The sequence below is a fragment of the Pipistrellus hanaki genome, assembly GCF_964339955.1.
Source record: "Pipistrellus hanaki genome assembly, chromosome: 9".
Classification (NCBI taxonomy): Eukaryota; Metazoa; Chordata; class Mammalia; order Chiroptera; family Vespertilionidae; genus Pipistrellus; species Pipistrellus hanaki.
In genome coordinates, this window is record NC_140511.1 from 51141462 (window position 1) to 51169113 (window position 27652).

Here is a 27652-nt window from a genome sequence, read left to right on the forward strand (position 1 = left end):
CTGGCTCCGAGCCCAGCAGAATGAGATAGCTGAGTGTTTCTTAAACTACATCAGAACATTCAGCAGAGGAACTTAAAGATATCTTATTGTCCTGACTAAAAGGATTAATTCTGTTGTCAAGACCAAATCTTTATTGTTACAACCTGTTTAAGTTTTAATAATCTTTATATCTGACAGCTTTTCCTAATATTTCAAGAATTTAACTTAGAGATAGCTTTGTGACATCTCAAGGGCCCTGAGGTGACACAAAGATTTATTCTCTCTCCCAAAAAAGAAATATTTTGAACTAAATTAGACCAATGCAATATACTTGAAATTACAGGCTGGGTTGGGTAACAAGATTAAAGCTTCCACTTTAATGGACAGTTCTCGCTCCGGAGCATAGGATCCACGTTAGTATGAATAGAAAGGGCAGTCATGGCCGAAACTGGTTTGGCTCAGTGGATAGAGCGTCGGTCTGCGGACTGAAAGGTCCCAGGTTCGATTCTGGTCAAGGGCATGTACATTGGTTGCGGGCACATCCCCAGTAGGGGGTGTGCAAGAGGCAGCTGGTTGATATTTCTCTCTCATTGATGTTTCTAGCTCTCTATCCCTCTCCCTTCCTCTCTATAAAAAATCAATAAATATATTAAAAAAGAAAGAAAAGAAAGGGTAATCATGGTTATTCATCAAGAAAATGCTTTAGGTAATAATTGGCTTTAAAAATACAAAAGTTGTTAAGATATAATAAATAGATATAACTAAAATGAAGAATTTAGATGAAGCTTTTCATTAATAATTATAATAATGTTAATAATAAAAGTCTAGTCACTCAAGAGGAGACTGACTGTGCTCTCTATTGGAGGAAGGGGCCAGTCCTCCTTCTCTCTGTAAAGGCAGAGGAGCCTAAAAGAGAACAAGGGCAGACAGGAATTCCATTACTTGTCCTGCCTTCCCCTCCTGATGCCTCCCAGGGACGATCTGAGGAAACAGCCAAGATGATGATTTACAATCCCAGACCCCCCCCCAGGAGGAGAACTATCTTGATAAGGCTCCAACCACCATAAGGCCACTGTGCCATCAAGAAACCAGCTTTTCTAGATTGTGAAAGGAGTTGGACCAGTAAAAAAGAATTTAAAACTCTGCTGGAAGACCCACATGGCTCAGCTGATTAGCTAGACTAAAAGAAGGGGAAGCGATTTGAAAGTCAGCTATGGCTATCTGAAAAAGGGAGCACACCTGACTGGCCCTGGTGTTCTTCCAATAGATGTAAGATTTTCCAAACCCAGGAGCCCCAGTGCGACTCAGAACCTAAATAAGGCCTTCAGTATTCAGCAAATCAAAGAAGGGCCTTCTGAATTTACCAAGACTAAAAAATAAAATGAGAAAGTACTCTGGACCTGTTGGGCCAAGAAATAATATAAATTACATTTTTTCACCAACAGTTGACCTGACATCTCAAGAAAATGTTAAAAAGGCTTTGGAGCATTGCTGAGTTAAATGATAATCATGTAAATATTAAAAAACAAAAAAACAAACAAAAAAAACACACAACACCTGAAACATTAATTGCTAGACAAGTTTTAATTTACCTGCTCTTAGTTTTTATTATGGAAGGTCTCTTGTACTTTGTTGAAGGTATATTTTCTTGAAAGTAAGAGTGTGCTTAAAGTGTGCTCATAAATGTTAATCTAATAAATGCTGACTGTTTACTTTTTGGTAATCATTGAAAAATTAAGGTTTCTAAAAGTGAAGAATTCTAATACATTTTAAAGAAATAAAAAAAAAAGATAAAAGGTCTGTACAAGTTGCTGATGGTATGACAGAAAGAATATTAGCATAGAAATACTTAATGGAAGAACTGAGGCATGGTTATGCATTTTTGAAGGCCATAGGAAGAAGGTTTGAAGGTTTGAAAGTATGAAATTTGTGAAGGTTGTGTATGTGATAAGAAAGAAAAGAAAAATGTTAAAAGGAAATTAAATGATACAGGCCAGTAAGCCAGGACAAGCAGAACAGGAAAGCTGAGATATTTAAACAGCAGTTTGCAACCATCTAGAAAACTCTGTCTTCCCTAAACCAACGACACTTAAAAGTCAATGATTTGCATTTTGCCTCCCCAGACAGAGGGTAAATAGCTTATGCCAAAGTACTCAGGAAGACTGATGGGAGAAATCCAATTAATGTCATTTGCTGTCCACACTCAAGGACAAATGAAGTTAAAAAATTAGCCTTACTTTGGTCACTTCTTTTCTAGTAAAATAATTATGTTATATTAATCAGGTATTTAATAAAAAGACCATCTTTTAATCATAGGAACTAAAGTTTGCTGGCCTATGTTCCTATCTAATACACTTTAATATTTAATCTTTTGGTAAAATCAAGTTTGACAATCCCTCAAGGGTTTGACTTTTTTAAAAACTTCCTTTTGATTTAGAATTGGCTTTAGATCATCCCAATAGGCTCTGAAATGCCTCAAAGGTTTGTTTTCTCTCTCATGAAGAAAAGTTTTATACTGAAGGTACATAGGAACCTTTGTCAAATATAGTTATAACTAATGGTTATTAGTTATATTATAGAATGTTGGGTTTTACAGAAAGGACAACATTCCATGTCATCTGCATTATAATGAAATCCATAAACGTGTCATTTTAAATTTCTTCTTGTCATTTGGAGACAGTAACTGCTTTGTTATAATACATTTGGAAAAATATTACTCTGAAGAGTCCATGGAAAGGACTGGCAAGGAAAATCAGAAGATCTTAAAGCAGGTTGGTGTATTTTTCTCCTCTGAAATTTGGCAATACTTAATGAATGAATCATGGCAATGCGTTTCTTTGCATAAATTCAATAAGACTGGTTTTCAATGATGTTTTTATTGACAGAAAATTTTGACTGAAATGTCATGTTTTAAAGAGCCCTGCCTGGACTCTGAAGACTTGAAGCCAATAAGAGTGCCACAGAAAAAGCCTGGTATCTTGCTTGGTAGCTGAAAATGGATAGCGCTGGAGCATCAGGCCCATACCCTGCCATTGCTGGTGGCTGGTCAGAGTGGGAGGGGAAACCAAGGCGCTTCTGCATCCCTGTGGAACCCCCACACACTCCAGGCCACGAGGAGTAGGAGGGCTGTTGAGATGGGCCTTGAAGCCTACAGAGCGGGCTGGGTGGAGTCGCTGCAGGTGAGGAATTCACCTAACCCAGCAGATACTGCAGGCAGGCTGACGGCAGCTGGATGGCTTGGCTTCTCTGCCCTATGGGGCTCATTGAGATTCAATCATGAAAATTTCAACGAAGGTGGTCAGTTACCATACTTGTTGTGTTTATGCAAACGATCAGGCCAAATTGAATGCAATAGGTAAATTGGTCTTGGTTTGGCTCTTTAATAAGCATAAGGGTGATTTTAAGGAGAAAAATTCTATTTCAATAGGAGTTATTAGAACAGAAATGTTTCTTTCCCTTCCACCAGACCATTTGTTGTAACTCTTGCTGTTCTAATTGCTCAATAACACTAAATTTTATAATACAGTTTGTCTCTGCCAGGTTACAAACCCACCTCCTTCTGTGCCCAGGTCTCATTGTCCCTTTGACAGAGAGCAAGGATCTCTTGGCTCTGAAAGAAATCGCCATCCCTCCTCAGCGTGGAAGTATCAGAGGAGCCCACCAACATCCATTTTCCCTGAAAGAATTCAGAGCCAGGATCCTTGAGGGGATGTGTGAGGCAGTTAGACAGACATGAGAAGAGCAAGGATGATGGGCCAACTGGAGAAGAAACAGATGGGACCCTGAGATGTGCTTCTCACCACTCCAACTGCTTTGAAGCTGGAAATGAAGAAACCCGCGCAGACTCCCTCTCCCTTCCTCTAAGAAAGCCAACAGGCTTAGAACAGCTAACAGAGATAGAATCAGTAAGCCCTGAAGCCCCAGATGTTCCTCCAGACCAGGTCTCTGGACTATCATCACAATCCCTTGAGTGATAAAGATTATAAAAAAGGACTCGAGGTGCTGAACACCTTACTCCCTAGCTTTGAGTCTTCTATTGAATCCCCAAGGCTGAAAATCAGCTTGAGGATCAACAGGAGGTAGGGGGGGGGAGGGGAGAATGAAGGGGAAAATGAAACATTTTGGGGCAGTTAGCAATCTGAATCGGTGCAGTAACATAATGTACATTCTTGATAGCCTATAATTAAGTCACTGACCCTTTTTCCACAATCTGGTCTTGCAAAACCAGTTTACCTAAGCACCATTTTACAGAGAGCATAGCCATGAACAATGCCCAGATGGGGTTATCAGTGCTGGCGCCAGGCCAGGCCTTTAGGTGTGGTCTCATGGCCCCCATCCCAGCACATGGGGCTTTTTGCAAAGCCCACAAAAGGTCTGGAAGTCCCATCCCTATTTGGGGGACAAAGGAACCAAAGGGTGTAAAGGAAGAGCTTCCTCCATATTGGTTTGCTCAGGATTTGGAGAGAAACAGACTCCCCTGAGTGTTGTACTGGTCCATGCGAAACATCAGAAAATCAATGGGTTTTTCCTGTGTCTCCACTATTTTTTTCGGTCACCTGGTAAATTCTGTAACAGAATTATGTGTTAAACTAAACTCAGAGAAATTAAAAATCCTCAAAGTTTTCAGGTCTGCCCTTTGAAAACAGTTTCAGAATTTTGGAATAAACAACAAATCATTAGGAGTCAGATGTAATAATAGCTCTACTTAAAGCCATGTGGTGGCCATAAAACAGTAATTTTCTTGCATAGCTCAAGCTGATGAAAAGGCAACTTGATTGGGGAGACCAGCACAATCCTGCCCCATCCCATAGCCCTTGACTGACTGCCAAGGGGATGCAAAAGACAAACTCCCTTGCCTCAAGGTGGGATAAAATGTGTGGTGTCATTTATACTCCAGGGTGGGATAAACTCAGTGGAAACCACATTCTCACTTAAGTTTCTCCCCTTGTTTCTCTCACCCTCGTCCTTTCCTGAAAGCATTCCCTCAATAATTAAATTTCTTGAGAATCCTATCTCAGGCTCTATTTTCAGGGAACCCAACCCAATCAGCCTGTATGAAAGAAAGATGAATATTAATGACATCCTTTGAATGCCTGGACCTCACCAAGTTTTTTCTCATACTTTTTAGTTAGGTGAGCTAGTTTGCTTAAGCTATTGGATTTGAGTTTTTGTCATTTGCATCTAGGAGTCCTGGCACTTACCAGCATTCTATAAATGTTTGTTGACTAAGTATATTGAATTACAAATAGAGTGAAATGGAAATATAGGTGAGGATAAAACATGAGCTAGTTTATTTAGACTACTTGGATTGGGTTTCTGTCATTTGCATCTGAAAGAGTCCTGGCATTCAATGGATATTCTATAAATATTTGTTGAATTATATAAATAGAGCGAAATGGAACTAGAGACGAAGATGCAATGAATTCTGCCCAGGAGTGTTTTGAGAAGAAATGGTAATTTACATGTATCTAAGCCTATAATGTGAATAATAGATCAGCAATAAGGTGACTAGTGGGGACATACGGAGTCTAAGGAGCCTTTGTAAAAGCTAAGGTTTGGCAATCTGAAAGTACCTGTTTTTTGAGGGGGGAAAATGAGTTTTCCTACAACTCAAAGGGATAAAAAAAAAAAATGCTGATTTTGTTGAAGCAGCAAGTTTATAAGATTGTATAGAAGGGAAGGCTGACCATTACTGGCATGTATTACCAAGATTGTGGACTAATGCTGACAGGTGGGCTGTAAAAGAAGGTACAAGAAGTACAAACAACACTGATGCAATGACAAAGAGATGGCAGCCAGCATAATTGAGCTGTGGCTGTTATGGTCACATGCAATCAGGGTAAAGATCTGCTGAGACCCATGGATTCTGAGGTGTGTTCTTCACCCACATGGGAGCTCTGTGTACAGACATCAGTCTCCTTGGTGTCATTTTGTCCTGATATTTTCTCCCAAGGCAAGAGCTGGTCTGTACAAGATAAGTCCTCATCCAAGTTGTTAGTCGTTTTCAGGAAGCAATATTATAGGTATATAGTATTATTCATTTTGATTGTTGATAATAATAACTGCTCCCATAATGTATAATATGAACCTACATATAGCCAGAGGCTTTCATATGAATTATCACATTTAATCTTCACAATCATCCAACTAAGATCATAGAAATTAAAACTTTGCCAAGGCCACTAGTCTTTAAACCATGTTTTCTCTCTTCAAGTTCATGCCTCAAGGTGATTCCTATGGGTACTCAATAAATATTTGCTAAGATGAGCTGAAATAGCACCACTAGTTCTTTTTAATACATTTGTTTATTTATTTATTTATTTACGAGAGAGAGAGAGAGAGAGAGAGAGAGAGAGAGAGAGAGAGAGAGAGAGACATTTGTTGTTCCACTTATTTTTGCATTCAATTGTTGATTTTTGTATGTGGCCTGTCCAGGGATTGAACCTGCAACCTTGTCATATTGTACTGATGCTCTAATCAACTGAGCCACCTGGCCAGGGATATCATTCTTGACTTTCATTTCTCTGTGCTTCTCAGGATAATGACCTCCATCTGACACCTACCCCAGCACACTGGGAGTCAGGCTTCCCTTGAAAGTAAGCCTTCTTTCTAGGCTGCTTTTCTTGCTGGAAGAACCTGACCCTCATCCTACATTTCTTTTGGACATCTAATAGGCCTTTCAGACTTAACATGTCCAAAATGAAATTGAGATTTTTAAAATCCATATATTCTCTAGCTCTCTCCCACCCTTCTCCATTTCAGCAAGTGATGCCATCATTCAGTGAGTTATTAAAGCCAAAAAAACTTGAGTGTCAACCTGTTAATCTCACTTCCAAATTAGATATATAATCTATTATCTCCACTAGTACCATCCTAGTCTAATCTTGTTGGACCTTACACATAACCCATTCTACATACATCAACCAGAATGAACTTTAAAAGTATAAACAACATTTTTTTTATTTAAAATCCTTTAATTGCCTCCAATTGTACTTTGGATAAATCAATTCTTTTTTTTTTTTTTTTTTTTTTTTTTTTTCATGGAACTAAATAACTTTATTCTGTAATGTATTGCCCATTTTGATCAATGACCTTTTGCCATCTTTCAGGCAGCATCATAATCCCACGTTCAAAAAACTCCTGGTCTTTATTAGCAAAAAACTGAATCAGGTACGATTTGACATCATCATCATTATTGAAATTTTTACCATTCAAGGAGTTTTGTAAAGATCGAAACAAAAAGTAATCAGATGGTGCAAGGTCAGGACTATATGGTGGATGTGGCAAAACATCCCAACCAAGCTCCATTAATTTTTGCCGAGTGACCAAAGATGTGTGTGGCCTTTCATTGTCATGATGGAATACAACACCTTTTCGATTTGTCAATTCGGGCCGCTTTTCTTCAACTGCATTGTTTAATTTCGTTAGTTGTTCAATGTAGACATCACAATTGATCGTTCGGTTGGGTGGTAAGAGTTCAAAGTAGACAATTCCTTTGTAATCCCACCAAACTGATAACAAAACCTTCTTTTGATGAATATCAGCTTTTGATGTTGTTTGAGTTGGTTCACCTGGCCTGCGCCATGATCTTTTCCGCTTGATATTGTTGTAAACAACCCATTTTTCATCGCCAGTTATCAGTCGCTTTAAAAATGGATCATTTTCATTACGTTTCTTTAGCAAATCACAGCTGCTAATGCGTTGTGTTAACTGTGATTCTTTCAGTTCGTGAGGAACCCATGTATCGAGTTTTTGAACATAGCCAAGTTGTTTTAAGTGTTTTTCAATGCATGTATGTGATACATGAAGCTTCTCTGCAATCTCACGTGTTGTACTGTGACAGTCCGAATTGATTATTGCTTTGATTAGGGCGTCATCAACTTCAACTGGACGACCAGAGCGTTTTTCATCTTTGAGTGAAAAATCACCAGAACGAAATTTGGAAAACCAATTTTGACACTGCCGTTCTTTCAAGGCTTCGTCACCATAAACAGCACATAACTTTTTATGAGCTTGCGATGCGTTTTTCCCTTAAAGAACAAGGAGGGATGTCAACAGTCGGAGACACTCCTGGTAGGTCCGGAATTGTCCGCTGAGGGGAGCAGGGCCGACGTCGATTTTCATCCAGCGAGCGCGATCCGCAGTCGCTCAGAAACGCAGGGGGCTCCGCGGGAACTCGGGGCGCATCTCCCGGCGGCCACCTGAAACACGACTGGCCTGGGGTCCGAGTCCGGAAGGCGGCGCGCGCGGCTGCGTCCCGTAGCAGACGCCGCGTGACCGGATAAATCAATTCTTAAAGAACCTGCAATGCCCTTGAGGTATACAGTGAAGGAATAAAATAGTCACTATAGTCAAGCTATTAAATTATTACAATCAAGTAGGTTGAGGCATGAGGAAACAATTCTATTTTTGTTTTAACTAGCCTGGAAACTTGCACTTTTAAATTTTCTAGTCCTGTGCCAACACCTCCAGATAATTCTCCGATTATCCTCTGAAGACTACATATCCAGAACACTTGACATCTACCTGACATACATTATCCGGAACACTGGATGTGAACAGATACCCTGGTGCCCATCCTTCAGAGCACCTGGGATCTATTATCCAGACAGCCTCACATTGTCTGAAAACTGCCCTGGACCAATCCTAGGACTGATTCTTCTCAAGAATGTACTTTTTACTATAAAAACTTCACTTTTCTTTTTTCTTTGGAACACTTCTGGGTTTTTGCCTAGTTGTGTTTCTGGTTTACAAACCCAAAGATCCTTTAATAAATACTTGACATTCATTTTTAGCCAAAGTCTCCAACTCTTTTTTTGTTTGTTTTAAGATTTTTAAATTGATTTTTCGAGAGAAAAGAAGGGAGTGGGTGAAAGCAAAGCATCAATAGGCTGCCTCCTGCACGCCCCCTACTGGGGATCGAGTCTCCAGATTCTTTTTGAGTTGATTTTGCACCCTGCATATATTTGCCTGGTTATCTCTCCAGTATCACTGTCCTCTTCACTCAGAACATTTGACTTTGGATTCCTAGAATGTATCTAGTTCTTTCTTGTCTCGGGGATTTTCTATTGGACTTTCTTTGCTTGGAATGTTCTTGATTAGGGCTAGTTCTCCTCATTTTTCACGACTTAATAAAATTTTATTTCTTCAAAAAGGCTTTCTGAAAACCTCCTATCTACAGTAGTTGTCTTAATATTCTCAATTGTGACACATTGTTCTTTTTTTTCCACAGCAACCTGAAATTGTTGCAATTATTTTATTTCTGAGATTCCTTGTTATATGTCTTCTGTATAAGAAAGTGAACTTCAGCCAAAACCGGTTTGGCTCAGTGGATAGAGCGTCGGCTTGCAGACTGAAGGGTCCCGGGTTAGATTCTGGTCAAGGGCATGTACCTGGGTTGCGGCCACATCCCCAGTGGGGGGCGTGCAGGAGGCAGCTGATCATGACTCTTTCTCTTCGATGTTTCTAACTATCTCTCTCCCTTCCTCTCTGTAAAAAATCAATAAAAAAATATATTTAAAAAAATACATATTGGCATATATTTGTTAGGGGCAAAAATAGAATATTGGGGACTAGCTCTGGTTATGGGAAGTATTTGTCATGCTCTGTTAACCATGATTACCTTGTGTTGGTTAAAGAAAGGACATTCTAACCTGGCTGGGAGCGGTATGTCTCTGCGGGCTGGGAGTCATCTTGGACCTGGAGTCAACCTGGGAATGTGGCTCATTCTCATTCAAGAACAGACTGTTTTCATGGAAAGATTAACAACCTTGTTGTCTGAACAATGGAGTCCTGCCCCAGCCTGCATTGCCTACTTCCCCATTCCTGAAACCCTTACTTCATCCAGTAATCTTTGTTTTACCCTATATAAGCAGCTGGGGGGCTGCTGAGCAGATTTTTGTGCCCAGACTGCCGGCAGTATTGGAATAAATGCTCACTTATGATTCAGCCCTGTCTCTGCTTAATTGGCACAAGTAGTGACAGGCCGCCCAGGCCCATTGGTTGTCCAGTCATATTCAGCAATAAGTAATTTTTAAAAAATATATTTTATTGATTTTTTACAGAGAGGAAGAAAGAGGGATAGAGAGTTAAAAACATCGATGAGAGAGAGAGTCATCGATCAGCTGCCTCTTGCACACCCCTTACTGGGGATGTGCCTGCAACCAAGGTACATGCCCTTGACCGGAATCGAACCTGGGACCTTTCAGTTCGCAGGCCGACACACTATCCACTGAGCCAAACCGGTTTTGGCTATAAGTAAATTTTGATGAATGTAAAAAAAACATTAGGTTAAGTGCAAGAAGCCAGACGTGATATTTTTGAAAAGGCAAAACAGTAGTGATGAAAGTCAGATCTGTTTTCCAAGGGCCAGGGACAATGGAAGGAGACTGTCTACAAAGGATCAGGAGGGAACTCTTTGTAGTGTTGGAAATAGAATGTTTTCTGTTCATAATGATGGTGGCAGAAGGGCTGTACACATTTTCAGAATTCATCAAACTATATTAAAAATGGTGAATGGTATATATAAATATCTCATTAAAGCTGATTTTAAAAAAGAGCATCACCCAAAAGCCTCATTTAAGAGTGATGAAACAGAGATAAAAAGGTGAGTGATTACACAAGTAGCAGAAATTACAAACAGTCCTTGACTCTTCACCTAGGGCTCTTTGCATTATAACTTGCACCTGATGTTCTAGAAAGAAAAGCATCAGATGTACTTTCATTTATTTAGGTCTCCCCTCTTCACTATTTGCTGGATTTTCTTGGGATCATGGTAATTAAATGTTTGTATTCTCAACTTTGTCTTCTATTTAGCTCAACCTGGGTTCAAAACTCTTGATAAGAAACAATATATTGGACTCCTCAGGTTAAAAATCCCTTCACTAAAAGGGGATTAAAAATTTCCCGAAGGTTTTTAACAGACTAAGAAAAACTAAGATGGTCTCAGATAGTGGTATGATAGAAACGACAGTGTTGTTTTCAGACTTATGATTTGTTTTGTGTTTTCTCTATTGCCTTGTTCCAAAAGAAGCAAATACTTAAGAATTCCCAAGTATTCATTCAGGTTAACATTTTTTTTTTTTTTTTTTTTCAGATTTCATTTTGAAAATGCAGGGGAGCCCCCTGGTGTAGCTTCTTGGTACTGCACTTGCATTACACTGCGATCAAGCGGAGAGGAGAGTCATAGAGGGTGGGGAAACCAAATAAAAGGGCTATATATAAAAATACATTTTTTGACAGTACGTTTATTGAAGCTGGGAACAGTGAAACAAGAAAGGGCCTGGGACAGAAGAAGCAACAGGAGAGAACCTAGGCAGGGCTGCATTGGCAGCTGGAAAGTCAGAGAAAAGAGGTCCCTGGGGACCGGTTCAGTGGGTTAGCCCCTGGCAACTGCCACTGCCCACTGCTCCCCTGATTACAAGTCTGCTGCGGTCCCCTGAGTTTAGGAGATGCACACCTGTGGGAGAAGAAGAGGGGTGAGCGAAAGACGCAGGGCTGCTCCCAGGAGGGAGAGCGTCCTGAAAAGGGCTGACTTAACATCTTGTACATCCAGGTGCCCCTGATCCTTTACGTTCGTCACTGTGGCCAGACTGGCTAATACAGAATATGTTATCATAGAATGGGATGTAATTCAGCAAGCCTTATTGAAAGTCTATTCTTTTCCAGACGTTAAAAACTGATTCATAAGAATGGATACTTGGAGACAGACCACTCTGGAATCAAAAGTTAAATGTTACAAAAATGTATGATTTACAAGGCACTTGGATGCAAATTAAAAAACATTTGAAAAATGTATTTCTTAATTAATTTAGTGGGTTTGATTTTCTAACCGCTCTACAAAGTAGGTATTAGTATTCCAGCGTTAAAACTGAGAAAACTGGGGATCAGAAAAGCAGAGATTTGCCCAATGTTACTTTTTTTGGAAAGTACTTTATTAATTTATATTTATTTATTTATTTATTTATTTATTTGTTTGTTTATTTATTTATTTTTAGTTTTTATTTTAGAAAGTTAAGTTTGAATATCTCCTATTATTGACTATACTCTTGGCCAGTTTCTAGGAATATAAGGAGAAATAAGTTTACATACCAAGAATCATAAAATAATTGTAACACAAAAGGAGTATTGGGAAATACTTCCTAAGCAATGAGTTGGCCCTAACAAAAATTAAAAACGAAAACATCAGGTACATGCTGAGAGGTCACAGGGTTGAACCTGGGAAACAAAGCTGCAAACAGATTGTAAAAGGCCTCTAAAGAGTTTGGATTTTTAAAAATCTCCGTGGGTTGCCACTGCTTACAATGTCAGCAGAGAAGATAACTCTGGAGCCAATGAGGAAGCTACATTTAAAGAGGTGAGTTAGTTGGGAGCTGTTGTAGAAGTCAGGCATGACATGACACTAACAACTAAGGCACAATGAGGATGAAGATGAAGAGGCAGCACTGAGAGATACCAGGAGTCTGATTTGTCAGAATTGGGTGATGAGTTGGATTTGGGGGTTTAAGGGGAAAAGAGGAGGAGGAGAAGTTTAAACTACTGGGTGGATGTTAATGCTGCCATTATCTATACAGACCATGGGGTTTGGAGCGTACAGTAAATGATGGGTTCAGAATTCAATCCCAAGCCTTCTGACTTCAAACCTTCTGCATATTATACTCTAACATACTGTGCTTTATAGGCTAGCGATGCCATTTATGGCAGAACAATATTAATGAAAGTAATCTAAAATTTTTATAAAAACAATTTTGACAATATAGCTAAATTATTGTATCATCACTAGTGGCCTGGTGTAAAAATTTGTGCACATCATAAACCTAGATGACATAGTCTACTACACATGTAGGCTATCCAGTATGGCCTGTTGCTCCTAGTCCATAAGTTTACAGCATTTTATGGTACTGAATACCTTAGGCAATTGTAACAAAATGGTAAGTATTTGTGTATCAAACAGAAAAGGTAGAGTAAAAATATGGTAGAAAAGATAAAAAATGGTACACCTGTATAGGGCACTTACTATGAATGGAGCTCGCAGGACTAGATGTTGCTCAGGATGAGTTGGTGAGTGAGTGGCGAGTGACTGTGAAGGCCCAGGACATTACGGTATGCCACTGTAGACATAAAAACTGTACTATTAGGCTACACTAAATTTATTAAAAATATTTCTTCAAAATTAAATTTCCCTTAGCTAACTGTAACTAACTGTTTTACTTTGTAAAAGTTTTAATTTTTTAAAATGTTTAAACTTTTTTATAATAATACTTAGCTTAAACACACACATATTGTATATCTGTACAAATATATTTTTATCTTTAAGTTATAAGCTTTTAATATTTTTAGCTAAATTGTTTTTACCTTTAAAACTTCTTTTGTTGTTAAAAAACCAAGACACACACACACACACATTAGCCTAGGCTTACACCAAGGTCAGTGTCATCAATATCACTGTTCTCCACCTCCACTGGAAGGTCTTCAGGGGTAATAATATGCATGGAGCTATCCTCCCTTATAATAACAATGCTTTTTTAAAAGATAACTCTTGAAGGACCTGCCTGAAGCTCTTTTTGAGGTGTCACTCTTTTTAGAAATATGTCCATAGTAGTTTGCTTGGTTTGCTTCTTCTTCTTTTTTTTTTTTTTTTCATCAAAGATTTGCTTATAAACAGGCTAGAGGCCCAGTGCATGAAATTCATGCACTGGGAGTGGGAGTCTCTCAGCCCAACCTGCGCCCTCTCCCAGACTGGACTCTCACTCCTTACCACCCACCTGCTCACTGCTCCTTACAGCTCAGTTCATTGCTCCTTAGCACTGCCGCGGAGGTGGGAGAGGTTCCTGCCACCGCTGCTGCATTTGCCAGCCATGAGCCTGGCTTCTGGCTGAGTGGCACTCCCCCTGTAGGAGTGCACTGACCACTGGGGGCAGCTTCTGCATTGAGTTTCCCCCCCCTGGTGGTCAGTGTGGATCATAGCGACTGGTCATTCTGGTCTTTCCCATTGCGCTTAAGCTTTTATTAAATAGACTACAGGCTCGGTGCACGAAGATTTGTGCAATAGGCCTTCCTTCCCCTGGCTGCCAGCACTGGTTTTCCTCCTGCACCCACCCAGGCCTTTGTTCCGGCTGCAGTGGAGAAGCCAAGCCTCGAGGCTTCTCTGTTTTGGCAGCAGCAGAGAAGCCAAGCCTCTTCAGTATTCAGTCATCTTCAATCTTCAGTTGTCTTCAGTCTTCAATCTTTGCTCGGGCTAGAGCCTTCAGTCTTCAATCCGTGCCTGCATATGCAAATTAACCTGCCATTTTTTGTTGGGTTAATTTGTATACTCACTCCTGATTGGCTGGTGGGTGTCGCAAAGGTGCAGTCAATTTGCATTTTTCTCTTTTATTAGTGTAGATAATGTGCCGTGAACATTCCTGTTACTGAACACCTTTCAGTGTTAAAGGTACATGTTTTCAAACTTTTTAAGAAGCTTGTTGAGGTCTGCAAAAGTGTCTATTAAACTCTTCATTGTGAATTTTCTTGGGGGTTCTTCTTTTTATTTATTTTTTTGGTGGGATGGGGGGCGGGGTTGCTTCTTTTTCTGCTCTTACAGTAGTTTCCTTTTCTCTTGCCTCTTCTTCAGTTATGCATTTTTGTTCCAATTTCAACAACTACCCATCAGTCACTTCCTTGGAACCACCTCTAGGAACTCCTCAATGTCATCCTCAACTACACCCAAGTTAAAGCTGATGGACATTTCAACCACAGTCTTTTTGATTTTGTAACCTCTTTACCCTAGGCCAATCCTTTTAGACACTCCTTGGAGACGTCACCCTAAACCAAAGCATAATTCTTGATGCATCATAGATGTTGTAATCCTTTCAGAATTGCATCAGTGTCCTCAATTGCAATAATTGTCTAGGTAAAGTTCATCTCCGGTAGTGCTATAATTCCTTGATCCAATGGTTCGATCAAAGAGGTGGTATTTGAAGGGAAAACACGATTTTGATATTGGGATGAAGACCACCAATAAAAGGATATCTGGGAGCATTATCAACAATAAGTAAGGTCTTAAAAGGTATGCTACTCTCCAAACAGTACTTGTCCATTTTGCTGGCATAGTAATTCAGGAGGACATCTTGAAGAGGAGCTGGGTCATCCATGACTTTATTGCTCCTATAGCACACTGGCAGAGAGTGCTTATCAATATGCTTGAAGGTCCTTAGGGTTACTACACCAGACTATAAAGGGTTTCAATTTGCATCCTGCAACATTGTCCCAAAGCAAGACTGTTATCTTGTCCTTAAAAGCCTTGAGACCTGGCATTGACTTGCCCTTCTTTCAGGCGTCTGTTTCCAGAATAGGAAGATTTCATTTACATTGAGTATTTCCTCTGGCAAGTAATTTCCCTCCACATTCAGCTTAGCTAGAGTTTCCAAAAATTCTTCAGCCGCCTTATATCAGCATTCACAGACTTACCATGCAATTTCACACTATATAATGAATAATAGTTTTTGAATTACTTAAACCACCCAATAAATTTAATATCATAATCAGGTTCAGTCTTTTTTTCTTTCTTTTTTTCTTCCAACATTGCAAACAGATTTTTTTTGCTTTAGCTGTAATTGTCTTGATGTTGAGAGGAATACACTTCTGTGTCTGGTATTCAACCCAGGTCATTAATATGTATCTGCATGTCTGAAATAGGCCTTTCTCAAATTTTTGTTAATCTTGTTACCTTCAATGAAACAGATCCATTAACAGCTCACATCACTTTGTTCTTTTTTTTTTTTTTCCAGTTTCAATGAATACTTTTATTTATTTAACAGATGACCAACTTTGTCTCCCTGTCTCCCTACAACTGGAATTTCACCTGGTTTTCATACGAGTAGCGAAACAATGACAAAGCGAATCAGAATAAGCTACTCCAAGAAGAGAATTAAGCTAACAGCTTACTTTTTTAACAGACAAAATATAAATATATGCACTGTAGAATGCATAACGGTTTAGTCACTAAGAAATTCAAATGGGATCCTGAAGAATGGAAGCGAGTCCAGGGTGCAGTAAAGTTGGGCTGAAATGCTGTGCAACCGTTTAAGTGTTCCTGGGCTGCATCTCTTGGCCATTAGCTGAATCTTGACATGGGGGAAGATTTTAGCTAATATCAAGTAGAGATGTGGAAAGCACTAAGTTCACTAAGGGGATGTGCACAGGAACCAAAAGGCAGGAAAAACATTAAACATTGCTGAGAGCATCCACCCCAGGAAGGACTTTACCTTCCAGGAGCTCTAAACTGGCACCACCGCCGGTGCTCACGTGGCTGACTTTATCCTCTGTGTTCCATTTGGCACAGCAAGTGGCAGTGTCTCCACCACCTATGATGGTGATGCAGCCCCTGAAAGTGGCTTTCACCACCTCATCCATGAGGGCTTTGGTCCCTCGGGCAAAAGCTTCCCATTCAAATACGCCCACAGGTCCATTCCACACAATCTGCTTAGCCCTGTTGACAGCCTCAGCGTACTTCTTGCTGCTCTCAGGGCCACAGTCCAAGCCCATCCAGCCAGCAGGTATGCCAGAAGCCACAGTGGCTTGGCCAGTCTTGGCATTCTCATCAAACTTGTCAGCAGTGACAAAGTCAACCGGCAAGGTAATCTTCACACCATTCTTCTCAGCTTTGGACATCAGGTCTTTGACAATCTTGGCTCCCTCTTCATCAAACAGAGAAGTGCCAATCTCCATGTTGTTGAGCACCTTAAGGACGGTAAAAGCCATTCCACCACCGATAATCATCTCATTGACTTTGTCCAGCATATTATTAATCAGCTGGATCTTGTCTGCAACTTTAGCTCCGCCTAGGATGGCCAGGAAGGGTCGCTCTGGGCTTTCCAACGCCTTGGCAAAGTAGTTCAGCTCCTTCTTCATCAAGAAACCTCCAGCTTTCTGTGGCAGATTGACACCAACCATAGAGCTGTGAGCTCGGTGAGCAGTGCCAAAAGCATCATTGACATAGACATCCCCTAGCTTGGAAAGTGAAGCTCGGAAGGCTTCTATTTTAGCTGGCTCCCCTTTAACCTTGTTCCCAGAAGCATCTTTTCCCTTCCCTTCTTCTTCCACATGAAACTGAAGGTTCTCCAACAGGATGACAGACCCAGCAGCTGGGGCAGCACAAGCTTTCTCCACTTCGGGCCCCACGCAATCCTTCAAGAATAAAACATCCTTGCCCAGCAGAGATTTGAGTTCTACAGCAACTGGCTCCAAAGAGTACTTGTCAGACATGGGGACACCATCAGGCCGACCCAGGTGGCTCATAAGAACAACTGACTTGGCTCCATTATTCAAGCAGAATTTTATGCTTGGGATGGCAGCCTTGATTCTCTGATTGTTTGTTATCTGGTTGTTCTTCATAGGAACATTGAAGTCCACTCTCATCACCACCCGCTTGCCCTTCACGTCCAGCTTGTCCAGAGTGAGCTTGTTAGAGAGAGACATCTTGGCGATGCAGCAGCGCACGGAGCCCGCAGATCAGCCAGCGACGGAGACAGCAGCAAATGTCCGACTCAGACCCCACTTTGTTCTTTTTATTCAAGATCATAGCTGTGGCAGAATGAAACATGCCTGACTGATAAGTGATAACCATCACTGATTTTCCACCTTCATTGTCATTAAACACATTGTCATTCATTGTTTCCAGGTCAATCATTCACCATAGCCTCTTACTGATAATATTAGCAGTGAATCTTGTACAGTTACAGGCCATAATGAATAAAACAATATGAGATTAAATCAAACATCAGTAACATAGTTGCCTATTACCATTATCATGTACTATATACTGTACATAATTGAATAAGAACAAAATAGAATTTATTTGTATTTATTGGGGTGACATTGGTTAACCAAATTACATAGGTTTCAGGGGCACAATTCTGTCCATTGTCTTGTGCCTTCACTACCCCAAGTCAAGTCTCCTTCCATCACCATTAACCACACTTTCCCCTTTCCCCTTTCCCTCCCAATCCCCTTTCCTCTGTAATCACCATACAGCAAATATAACACTTTTAAAGCAGAAAGGATACACCAAGTATCTTCTGTGGATTCAGCCCTTTCTCTTCATTGTGCAACTTCTTAAGTAATCTAAAAGTCACTTCTATGTAACCTAGATAATTGTTTCTTCAATTGTTGAAATGTGGCTTCCTTACTTCACCATTCATACTGTTCTTGCCAAGGGCTCCGTGTTGCCACATCCAATTGTTAGTATTACTTTGTCTCAGATAGCCTCTATTCTACATTAGATACAACTGTATGTGCTCTACTTTGTGAACTTAGCCCTGTGAACTCTGTCCAGGCATTATGTCACCCTGGATCTCCTACTTCCTACCCACGTCCTATTACTGAAGAATATAGAGAAACCAGGTGGTCTCTATGTCCTTCAGTAATCTCCCTTCCTACCACATCCTATGGATTTGTGCTAGGCCACCTAATCTAGGCCGTGCTCAATGATTTCACAACCACTCCTATTCCTACGCCTATCAGAGTCATATCTGTTTGGATGTCACCTCACCTCAAATAAAGTATGTCTGGAGATGGACTCGCTTGATTGTCCAAATCAACTTCCTTTCAAATTTATTTCTTAATGGTAATGACCATTTTTTAAGGTCATTAGATTTCAATCTCCTGCCCTGTCATTTCCTATTGGTAATCAATTGGCAGAAGGTTCTGCAGGTATTTTTTGAAAGAATTCTCAAACAAATGTGTTAATCTTCATCCCACTTTTGCTACATGTTCAATTGCTTATTAAATGATTTATCAATGAGATCAAGGGAAACCTAGTGAGAGATTTAATCTGCAAGGCATGCACAAATCTAGAAGGCAAGTTAGGCCCTAAAAGCTGGGGAAGATAAAATGAGCGAATGATCAAGTTTGAGGGCCATTTTCAGATGGTATCAAGAATAAATTATATAACCAATATCTCAGGATTTTTTTTACTTTTTTATTAAATTTATTGAGCTGACATTAGCTAATACAATTATATAGGTTTCAGATGTACAATTCTGTAATACTTCATCTGTATATTGTATTGTGTGTTTCTACCCTGAGTCAAGTCTCCTTCCTATACCCTTTTCTACCTCCATATACCCTTTTTTATCTCCCCACAACCCCCTTTTTCTCTGGTAATCACCAAACTGTTCTTTAGGATTGTATTGCTACAATTCCTAACCATGTGTTCCAGATGCTGTATGCTACTAACATGTTTTGCTCACACCTACCTCTATACTTTTATTTGGTTATTCTGGGTTGGTGGTACTAGTTTAGCATTATTTCATTTCAAGGTTGCTAAGTAATGTCATAAAGCCTTTAGTATTGCGATCAAAGAAAAATGTGGTTAAGTATATCCCTAGGTGATTTCCATGGAAACCAAAAATGTGAACTGACATTTATAATCCTTAACTGAAGACATTGATCCCTAAGTCAACATGGCAGTGCCAGGAACTGGAACTGAATGACGGCTCTCCAGAACCAGGAGAGACACAAGCCAACAGAAAAATTCTGGGCAGGAGTTTTTCTAAGCTTCTTGAAGTTCTCTGTTATCTGCAAAGAAAAATTAACTCAAACCTTCATACTGGGTCCCATTTGAATCCTCCTTGTCTTTGACTTCTAACAAAGCTCATTATCTCCTGCAGAAGAACAGCTAACTCATACAGCTCTTTCCACGGGCTAGTGCATTAATTATATTTTTAATATTTTATGATTTTTTTTATATAGTGGGGGGGGGGGGGGTCTAGATGGTTAAGGAGAGACTGCCTCTCCCAGGGTTAGCTAATTCCCAAAGATAATTTGTTTAAAAACATGTGTTTCCTACACAAACCAACCAATCCCAAGTCCATACCCCAAACCACCTTCTTTATCTTACTCTCCCTCACCAAGACAATATTTCCCCTGCCCTAAATCACCAAGGGCCAGGTACCAGAAAATTAGAAACTATAGCTCAGAGCCCACTAGAATTATTTAAATTAACCAGTCCTAAGAAATTTATCCTGCTTTTCCTTGCCTTTCTCATGAAAAAAAGTAACAGCTCTGGGCCAGTCTTGCCCTCTCATTTCTTTCTGCCTCCTGATGAACACAGGTGTTTCCCCATGTGGCCCCCCATGGTGTGATATAGACCCCTCCTCTTGGAGAATGTAAATAAGAAAAATTTTCTTTCAACAGCATTAGTTTCTCCATGTCATGGTTCAGTCATCTTCAAACATTAAAATCCCATGAGTACAACTAAAAAAGCTAGAAGCCATTCTAAGTACTTTGTACAGGTAAACATATTTGTTTAATCTTCATTAGTCTATGAGGTATATACTATTATTATTCCCATTCTAACAAGAAGGACATGAGGCACAGAGAGAACTTGCTCAAAGTACTCTGAGTGGGTGGCAGAGCTGGGATGCAAAGTCTGTAATTTCACAACTGCACTGTATTGCCGTTTGAGAAAGTTGGGATGTTCTTTGTGTTCAAGACCCAAATCTGTGGCATTATTTTCATTACTGCAGACCTCCTGCAAGGGCTGCCATTTTTGTTTGAAAACCTGCCTTAAATAAGTTTTCAGAATGAGGAGCAGATACATCTGGGGACCTAAAAAGTATCACTATTTCTGATCCCAGGTGAATAGAGAAAAGAACATTTAGTTTAAATTGAGTAGAACTCAGATGCTGTAAGAATGAGAACCCATGCATTGTCTCTTAGATTTGTCTTTTTAAAGAATATAGCACTAGTACTAAACACAGGAGAACACAGTTCTTTGAGTGATCCTAGGAATGAACCAAATGCCTTGTATGCAGCCTACTATAACCTATTCAGTGTATCTAGGGCACAGAACACACAATGACTCCAGGAGATGAAATCAGAGAGATCCACAGGAGCCAGGCCAGGAATGGCCCAGTTGACTTGCAAAAACAGTATGTAGGTGATAGGAGGCCAATTTCTGTTCCTTCCTCATACTTGAACAATGGAACCTTCTGACTGATCTCCCATTGATGGCTACATAAGTGATCATTTAGGGCCCTAGCTGGTTTGGCTCAGTGTGTTCTAGTAGAGCATTGGCCTGTGGACAGAGGGTCTCAGATTCAATTCCAGTCAAGGGCACATGCCAGAGTTGTGGGCTTGATCCCCAGTAGGAGCAGCTGATCAATGATTCTCTCTCATCATTGATGTTTCTATCTCTCTCTCCCTCTTTTTTCCTCTCAGAAATCATCATCAACAACAAATACATACATATAATTTTTTAAATGATTATTTAGGTTGTATAACATGTAGAGTAAAACTTTTATTAATGACACTAATAAAACTTACAGCCAACATTTGACAAACATTACTATTTCCAATTACTGCTTTGGGACAATTTCCAGAAATAAGATTGAATCAAAGAAGATTATTGTTGTTCTCATACTTTTTATCTTGTTAACCTCTAGACTACTTTCAAGGAGAGGCATTCCTGGTCTCTACCTAGGAGATGCCAGTAGCACACTTCTCCATGTTGTAACACCAAAAATGTCTCCAGACATTGTCAAAGTTCTCCTGAGGGTCAAAACTGGCCACTGATTTAGATAATGGGAATTTCTTAAAATGAACCTTTAAATGCAACCTACAGGCTTCACTCTTTTAAAAGAAAGGAGAATCTTTTCTATTTAAAAAAATATTTTTTTTTATTGATTTCAGAAGGGGAGAGAGAGATAGAAACATCAATGATGAGAGAGAATCATGAATCAGCTGCCTCCTGTATGACCATTCCTGGGGATTGAACTCACAAGCTGGGCATGTGCCCTGAATGGAATCAAACCGTGATCTCCTGGTTCATAAGTTGATGTTTAACTATTGAGTCATGCTGGCCAGACTCCCCTTGACTATTTCTTTCTGCCTGCTGGATAGAAAGTGGATGTGATTTTATGTGTTGGAGCAACCATTTTATTCACAAGCTAGAAGCCATAGGTAAGAATGATAGAGCAATAACAACAACAACAACAACAACAACAACAATAATAATAATAAAGGCCTGGTCCTTTATAACTATTACTAGAGGCCTAGTGCACGAAATTCATGCCCCAGGGGTATATGTCCCTCAGCCCAGCCTGCACCCTCTCCAATCTGGGACATCCCTTTCACAATCCAGGACTTCTGGCTCCCAATCGCTCACCTGCCTGCCTGCCTGATTGCCTCTAACCGTTTCTGCCTGCCAACCTGATCACCCCCTAACCACTCTCCTGCCAGCCTGATCGAGGCCTAACTGCTCCCTGGCCAGCCCGATTGCCACTAACTGCCCTCCCCTGCCTGCCTGATCACTCCTAACTGCCCTCCCCAGCCAGCCTGGTTGCCCTAACTATCCTCCCCTGCAGGCCTGCTTGGCCCCAACTACCCTCCCCTACTGGCCCAGTCACCCCTAACTGCCCTCCCCTGCTAGCCTGGTCCCTCTCAACTGCCCTCCCCTACAGGCCTGGTCACTCCTAATGGCCCTCCCCTGCCAGCCTGGTTGCCCCCAACTGCCTTCCCCTGCCAGCCTGATCACCCTCAGCTGCCCTCCCCTACAGGCCTGGTTACCCCCAGCTTTCCTCCCCTGCAGGCCTGGGATCTCCCCCTCAACTGCCCTCCCCAGTAGGCCTGGTCACCCCCAACTGCCTTCCTCTGTCAGGCAGGTCACCCATAACTGCCCTCCCCTGTAGGCCTGGTCCCTCCTAACTGCCCTCCTCTACTGTCCTGATCACCCACAACTGCCCTCCCCTGCTGGCCATCTTGTGGCAGACATCTTATGTCCACATGGGGATGGCCATCTTGTATGTTGGAATGATGGTCAATTTGCATTACCTCTTTATTATATAAGATGCCATCACACCAACCATAAATTGCCTATCCAGATTTATCCAGGAGATTGAAAAGGATCTTCTCATTTGTTTAAGATGTTATTATTTTGGATCATAGCACTAAAGCTATATTCTAACAAATACAGCTTTTATTTCAATTTGTAAAATTGTTGCTTGAACAAATCCCTATATCTCTCCCAGAAGAATGAGCACATAGCTAGCAGTCACATAACCGTGTCAGTATGTTCCTGACTTCATCAGGCATTCAGTAGGACACTGCATGTGTAAATGTAAGGAAGAATACAACAGCATGTTGACCTGTGGGTGGGAATGACAATGCAATTGATATATAAAGGCCAAATATGGAAATAGTTAAAAATGTAGGTATAAGCCAGCTTTTGAAGGCTCTATCTGGTCCCCCTAGATAGAGTTGCCTGAAAAAAAATATATATTTTATTGATTTTTTACAGAGAAGAAGGGTTAGAACAGAGAGTTAGAAACATCAATGAGAGAGAACCATCCATCAGCTGCCTCTTGCACATTCCCCACTGGGGATGTACCTGCAACCAAGGTACATGCCCTTGACCGGAGTGGAACCTGGGACCTTTCAGTCCACAGGCCGACGCTCTATCCACTGAGCCAAATCCACTGAGCCAAACCGGTCAGGGCTCTATCACATGTTTTGAAGAACTCTATTTTTTTTCCTGAAGGATGTGCAAGTCATGAAAGTACCTGATGGACTTCCATTTTAGGAAGGTAATTCCTATGGCAAGGTAAAAAATAGATTGGAGGAAATCATTACCCGAGGAGAAAAAATAAATTAATGATATGCCTATTTGGAGAAAAAATTAAAGGAAAGCAATTTAGAGGATAAACTAGCTAATCTAATATAGCAAGTTTTAGAAGATTAGCTAGTCTAATACAGAAGAGAGAGAGAACAGGAAAACATAAGTGAGGAATGATGGTAGTGGGTTATAGATAGAGGAAATTTTAAAAAATATATACATTTTTCCCTCTTCTTCCCTTGTTTCACTTCCATTCCCCTTCTCCTATGGGCATTCATTTTAGTATCAAATGCATTTCTTTTCTTTTTAAAAATTACTTTTATTGATTTCAGAGAGGGAGAGAGAGATAGAAACAAAAATTGATTGGCTGCCTCCTGCATGCCCCACACTGGAGATCGAGCCCACAACCTGGAATGTGTCCTGACCAGGAATCTAACCATGACCTCCTGCTTCATAGATTGATGCTCAACCACTGAGTTATGTCAGCCAGGCATATACATGTCTTTTCAATTCACCTTCCATATATTCATTTTTATAAGTACTTATATATTCTTGAAAAACATAATACTGTTTGGCTTTTTAAAAATTTTATTAAAGTATAATATACAAATATATGTAAACACTGTAAGTGTAAAGATCAATACATTAACACGATGAACATGCTCTGGTAATTAATTACACCCAAGTCAAGAAATAGAATATTGCCAGGATCCCAGAAACCTCTATCTTCACCCCTTCCTGCCACTCCCCTGTTGCTGCAGCCATTGCCAGTCACTGCAGCCACCAAGGTGTTTTCATCAACATGGACTCCAGTCTCTTCACCATGAAAAAAATGTCATAGAATCTGACCTTTCTTTCTCTTTCTTCCTTCCTTCTTTCCTTCCTTCCTTCCTTCCTTCTTCCCTCCCCTCCCCTCCCCTCCCCTCCCCTCCCCTCCCCTCCCTTCCCTTCCCTTTCCTTTCCCTTTCTTTCTTTCTTTCTTTCTTTCTTTCTTTCTTTCTTTCTTTCTTTCTTTCTTTCTTTCTTTCTTTCTTTCTTTCTTTCTTTCTTTTCCTCATCTGAGGATACGTTTCCATTGATTTTTAGAAAACGTGGAAGAGAAAGGGAAAGACAGAGAGAAACATCAAAGTGATAGGAACACTTCGATTGGTTGCCTCCCGCTTGAGCCCTGACCTGGGCCCCACAGAGAGGAGCCTGCAACCTAGGTACATGCCCTTGATCAGAATCTAACCCCTACTACCACAAATTATGCAGTTGTGTTTCCCATACTTGGAAGACTATATCAAAATAGAGAAAATTGGAGAAAGTACCTGAGGATAGATACAAAACTACAGGTCAAGTGGTAGCTATAAAAGAAATCAGAATAGAAAGTGAAGAGGAAGGGGTTCTTTATACTGAAATTTGAGAAATTTCTCCATGAATTGAATTTCATCATCCAAATATAGTCAGTCTGCAAGATGTACTCATGCAGGATTCTAGGTTATATCTTATCTTTAAATACCTTCCATAGGCCTAAAGAAATACTCGGATTCTATCCCTCCTAGTCAGTTCATGGATTTTTTCACTTGTTAAGGGTTATTTGTACCAATACCTACATGGGGTTGTGTTTTGTCACTAGAAGTATTCTACACAGAGACTTAAAACCTCAAAATCTGTTGATCGAATGACAAAGGAACAATCAAACTGTCTGGTTTTGGTCCATGCCAGAGCTTTTGGAATACCCATTACAATATATTCACTTTGGTATAGATCCCCAGAAGTGTTGCTGGGATCAGCTTGCTATTCAATTCCAGTTGACATTTGAAGTAAAAGCACCATATTTTGCAGAATTAGCAATGAAGAAATCACTTTTCCATGGGGATTCAGAAATTGATAAACTCTTCAGAATTGTCAGAGCTTTGGGTACTCCGAACAATGAAATATGGCCAAAAGTAGAATCTTTACAGGACTATAAGAATATATTTCCCACCACATGACCTCACTCATTTGTGGAATATAGGGAACAACATAAACTGATGAATAGATACAGAGACAGAGAAGTATCAAACTGACGGTCAAACCTCAGAGGGAAGGCAGGGGAGAAACAGGGGGTAAGAGACCAACCAAAAGATGTGTATGCATGCATATAAGCATTACCAATGAACACAGTCACTAGGGGCATGAGGGCATGTACTAGGGAGTGGGAGTGGCTGGGAGAGGTCAATGGAGAAAAAATAATATTATAATAGCTATGTATGGGGGGGGGTGTTACACCCAGACTTTGGGATCCCCAGGGACCACCAGGGAGCTGAGTCCGATTCAATAAACAAAAGAGCCTTTACCATGCTAGCATGGGCTCTGTCCCACTCACGCCGGCAGCATGGCGGAAGAGAGAGCGAATTTCGCCCAGTCCAGGGGTTTTACTCCAGTCGGTGGTGATTTCACTGCCTCGGCTAACCCTGTTTGGTTGGGTGAGGGCTAGGGTTCAGTTACAGAATGAAGGATAACTCCGCCCTGCCCCACAGTGGAGTCAGGAGCCCATCCTCGCCCCGCCCTGCCCTCTCAGGGGGTACTTGAAATATCAGGGGGAACACTCTGTAAAGTATATGATTGTCTAACCACTATGTTGTGCACCTGAAACTAATTCAGAATAATAGTGAATGTGAACTACAATTGGAAAAAAAGATGGAAAATTGTAATAATAATAATAATTTTAAAAAGAATACATTTCCCAAGTGGAAACCAGGAAGTCTAGCATCCTATGTCAAAAACTTGGATGAAAATGGCTTGTATCTGCTCTTTACAATGTTAGTCTACAATCCTGAGAGAACAGATAGTTATAGTTTTAATGTTAACTCTATTTTTGCCTTGTGTATTTTTGTATCCTTTGTTGTAAAACTTAAGCTCTACTTCATCTTCTAACTTCAAAAATTGTAACTTAAAATGTAAATGTTGTTTTATATGAATTTAAATATAATAATTCTGTATATGTGTGTAGATCTCACTGTAACAACTATCATTACTATAATAAAGCTATAAATCTAAAAAACAAAACAAAAAACAACAAATAAAAAAAACCAGAGTCGGGAGGCCAGAAGGGGGAGCCCTCATACCTACCACTCTAGTCAATTACAGACCCCACAGGAAAGTGTCAATTACAAACCCCAACAGGAAGAATCCTCAGTTATGAACCTTCACCCATTTTACTGAGGCATGCAGAAGTTAAGTAAGTTTCCTACTCCTACATAATTGTTAAGGTGTGGATTTTGGCTTTAAATTAAGGCAATCTGACCCAAGCCTTCACCTTAATTTCTCCCTGATAATGCTTTACTTGAATACATAATTCTCAAAGACACAGGGCTTGAGTGGGTGGGAGATATATTAGTTATGTCAATGAAACGGAGATATAAGTGATAAACATAATATAGCTGATGATTCAAGAGCAGTTTTCTTGAAATTAAAATGGAGAAACATGGACATAATCCGAGGCCGGTGTGCATTACTAAGCAGACGATAAAGAATTAATCTGTACTTGGTCTGAAACAAGTCTCTCTGGACAGCCTGTTCCGAGTCTTTTGACAGGTCTTCAGTCCCTTGAGAATTTTACATTATCGAGTTGATCTCTTCACTCTCTTTTGATCTTGTTAGTACTTTTCCTTTCACAGCGCCCTTCTCAGCAGCCCAGCCAAGTAAGCAAGATAGGTATTCTTATTCTCATTTTACAAATGGGGTAAATGGTTTGCCTAAGGTCACACTAGAAAGTGGCAGACTCAAAATTAGCAAAGGGTAATTTCTCCAGATTCTATGCTGTTTACATTGTGTTACATTGGCATTCTAGAATACCATTTTGTTGTGCCATTACTCTTTTTTGCTTTTTAAGTTGTCTTAATCCCCCCTCCCCCCCAAATAGTCTGTTGTACTGAATAATTAACATGCAATAGCAGGTTTTCCTTAGTGTCCATGTCTATCTTATCAAGAGATCTTGATAACCCAATTCAAGTGTTTCTTGAAAAATTCTTTGTAGATAGAGTTCCTTACTGATGAATTCTTAGGTTTTAGATATTTCAAAAAGCTTTTATAATGAGTTCTTTGTAAGACTAA

The 27652-nt window shown here is 40.3% G+C and overlaps 1 protein-coding gene and 1 pseudogene across 2 annotated transcripts; one reads left to right on the plus strand and one right to left on the minus strand.

Moving 5' to 3' along the window:
• Nucleotides 1-15728: 15728 nt before the first annotated feature.
• Nucleotides 15729-17505, minus strand: LOC311628659 (phosphoglycerate kinase 1-like). The gene has a single exon (XM_084896050.1). It carries the CDS (start codon nt 17434-17436, stop codon nt 16183-16185), a length of 1254 nt encoding a protein of 417 aa, XP_084752176.1. The 5' UTR covers nt 17437-17505; the 3' UTR covers nt 15729-16182.
• Nucleotides 17506-24820: 7315 nt separating this feature from the next.
• Nucleotides 24821-26628, plus strand: LOC311628439 (cyclin-dependent kinase 1-like; annotated as a pseudogene). The gene is made up of 2 exons: nt 24821-25527; nt 26273-26628. The product of its transcript is annotated as a cyclin-dependent kinase 1-like (transcript).
• The last annotated feature ends 1024 nt before the right edge of the window (nt 26629-27652 follow it).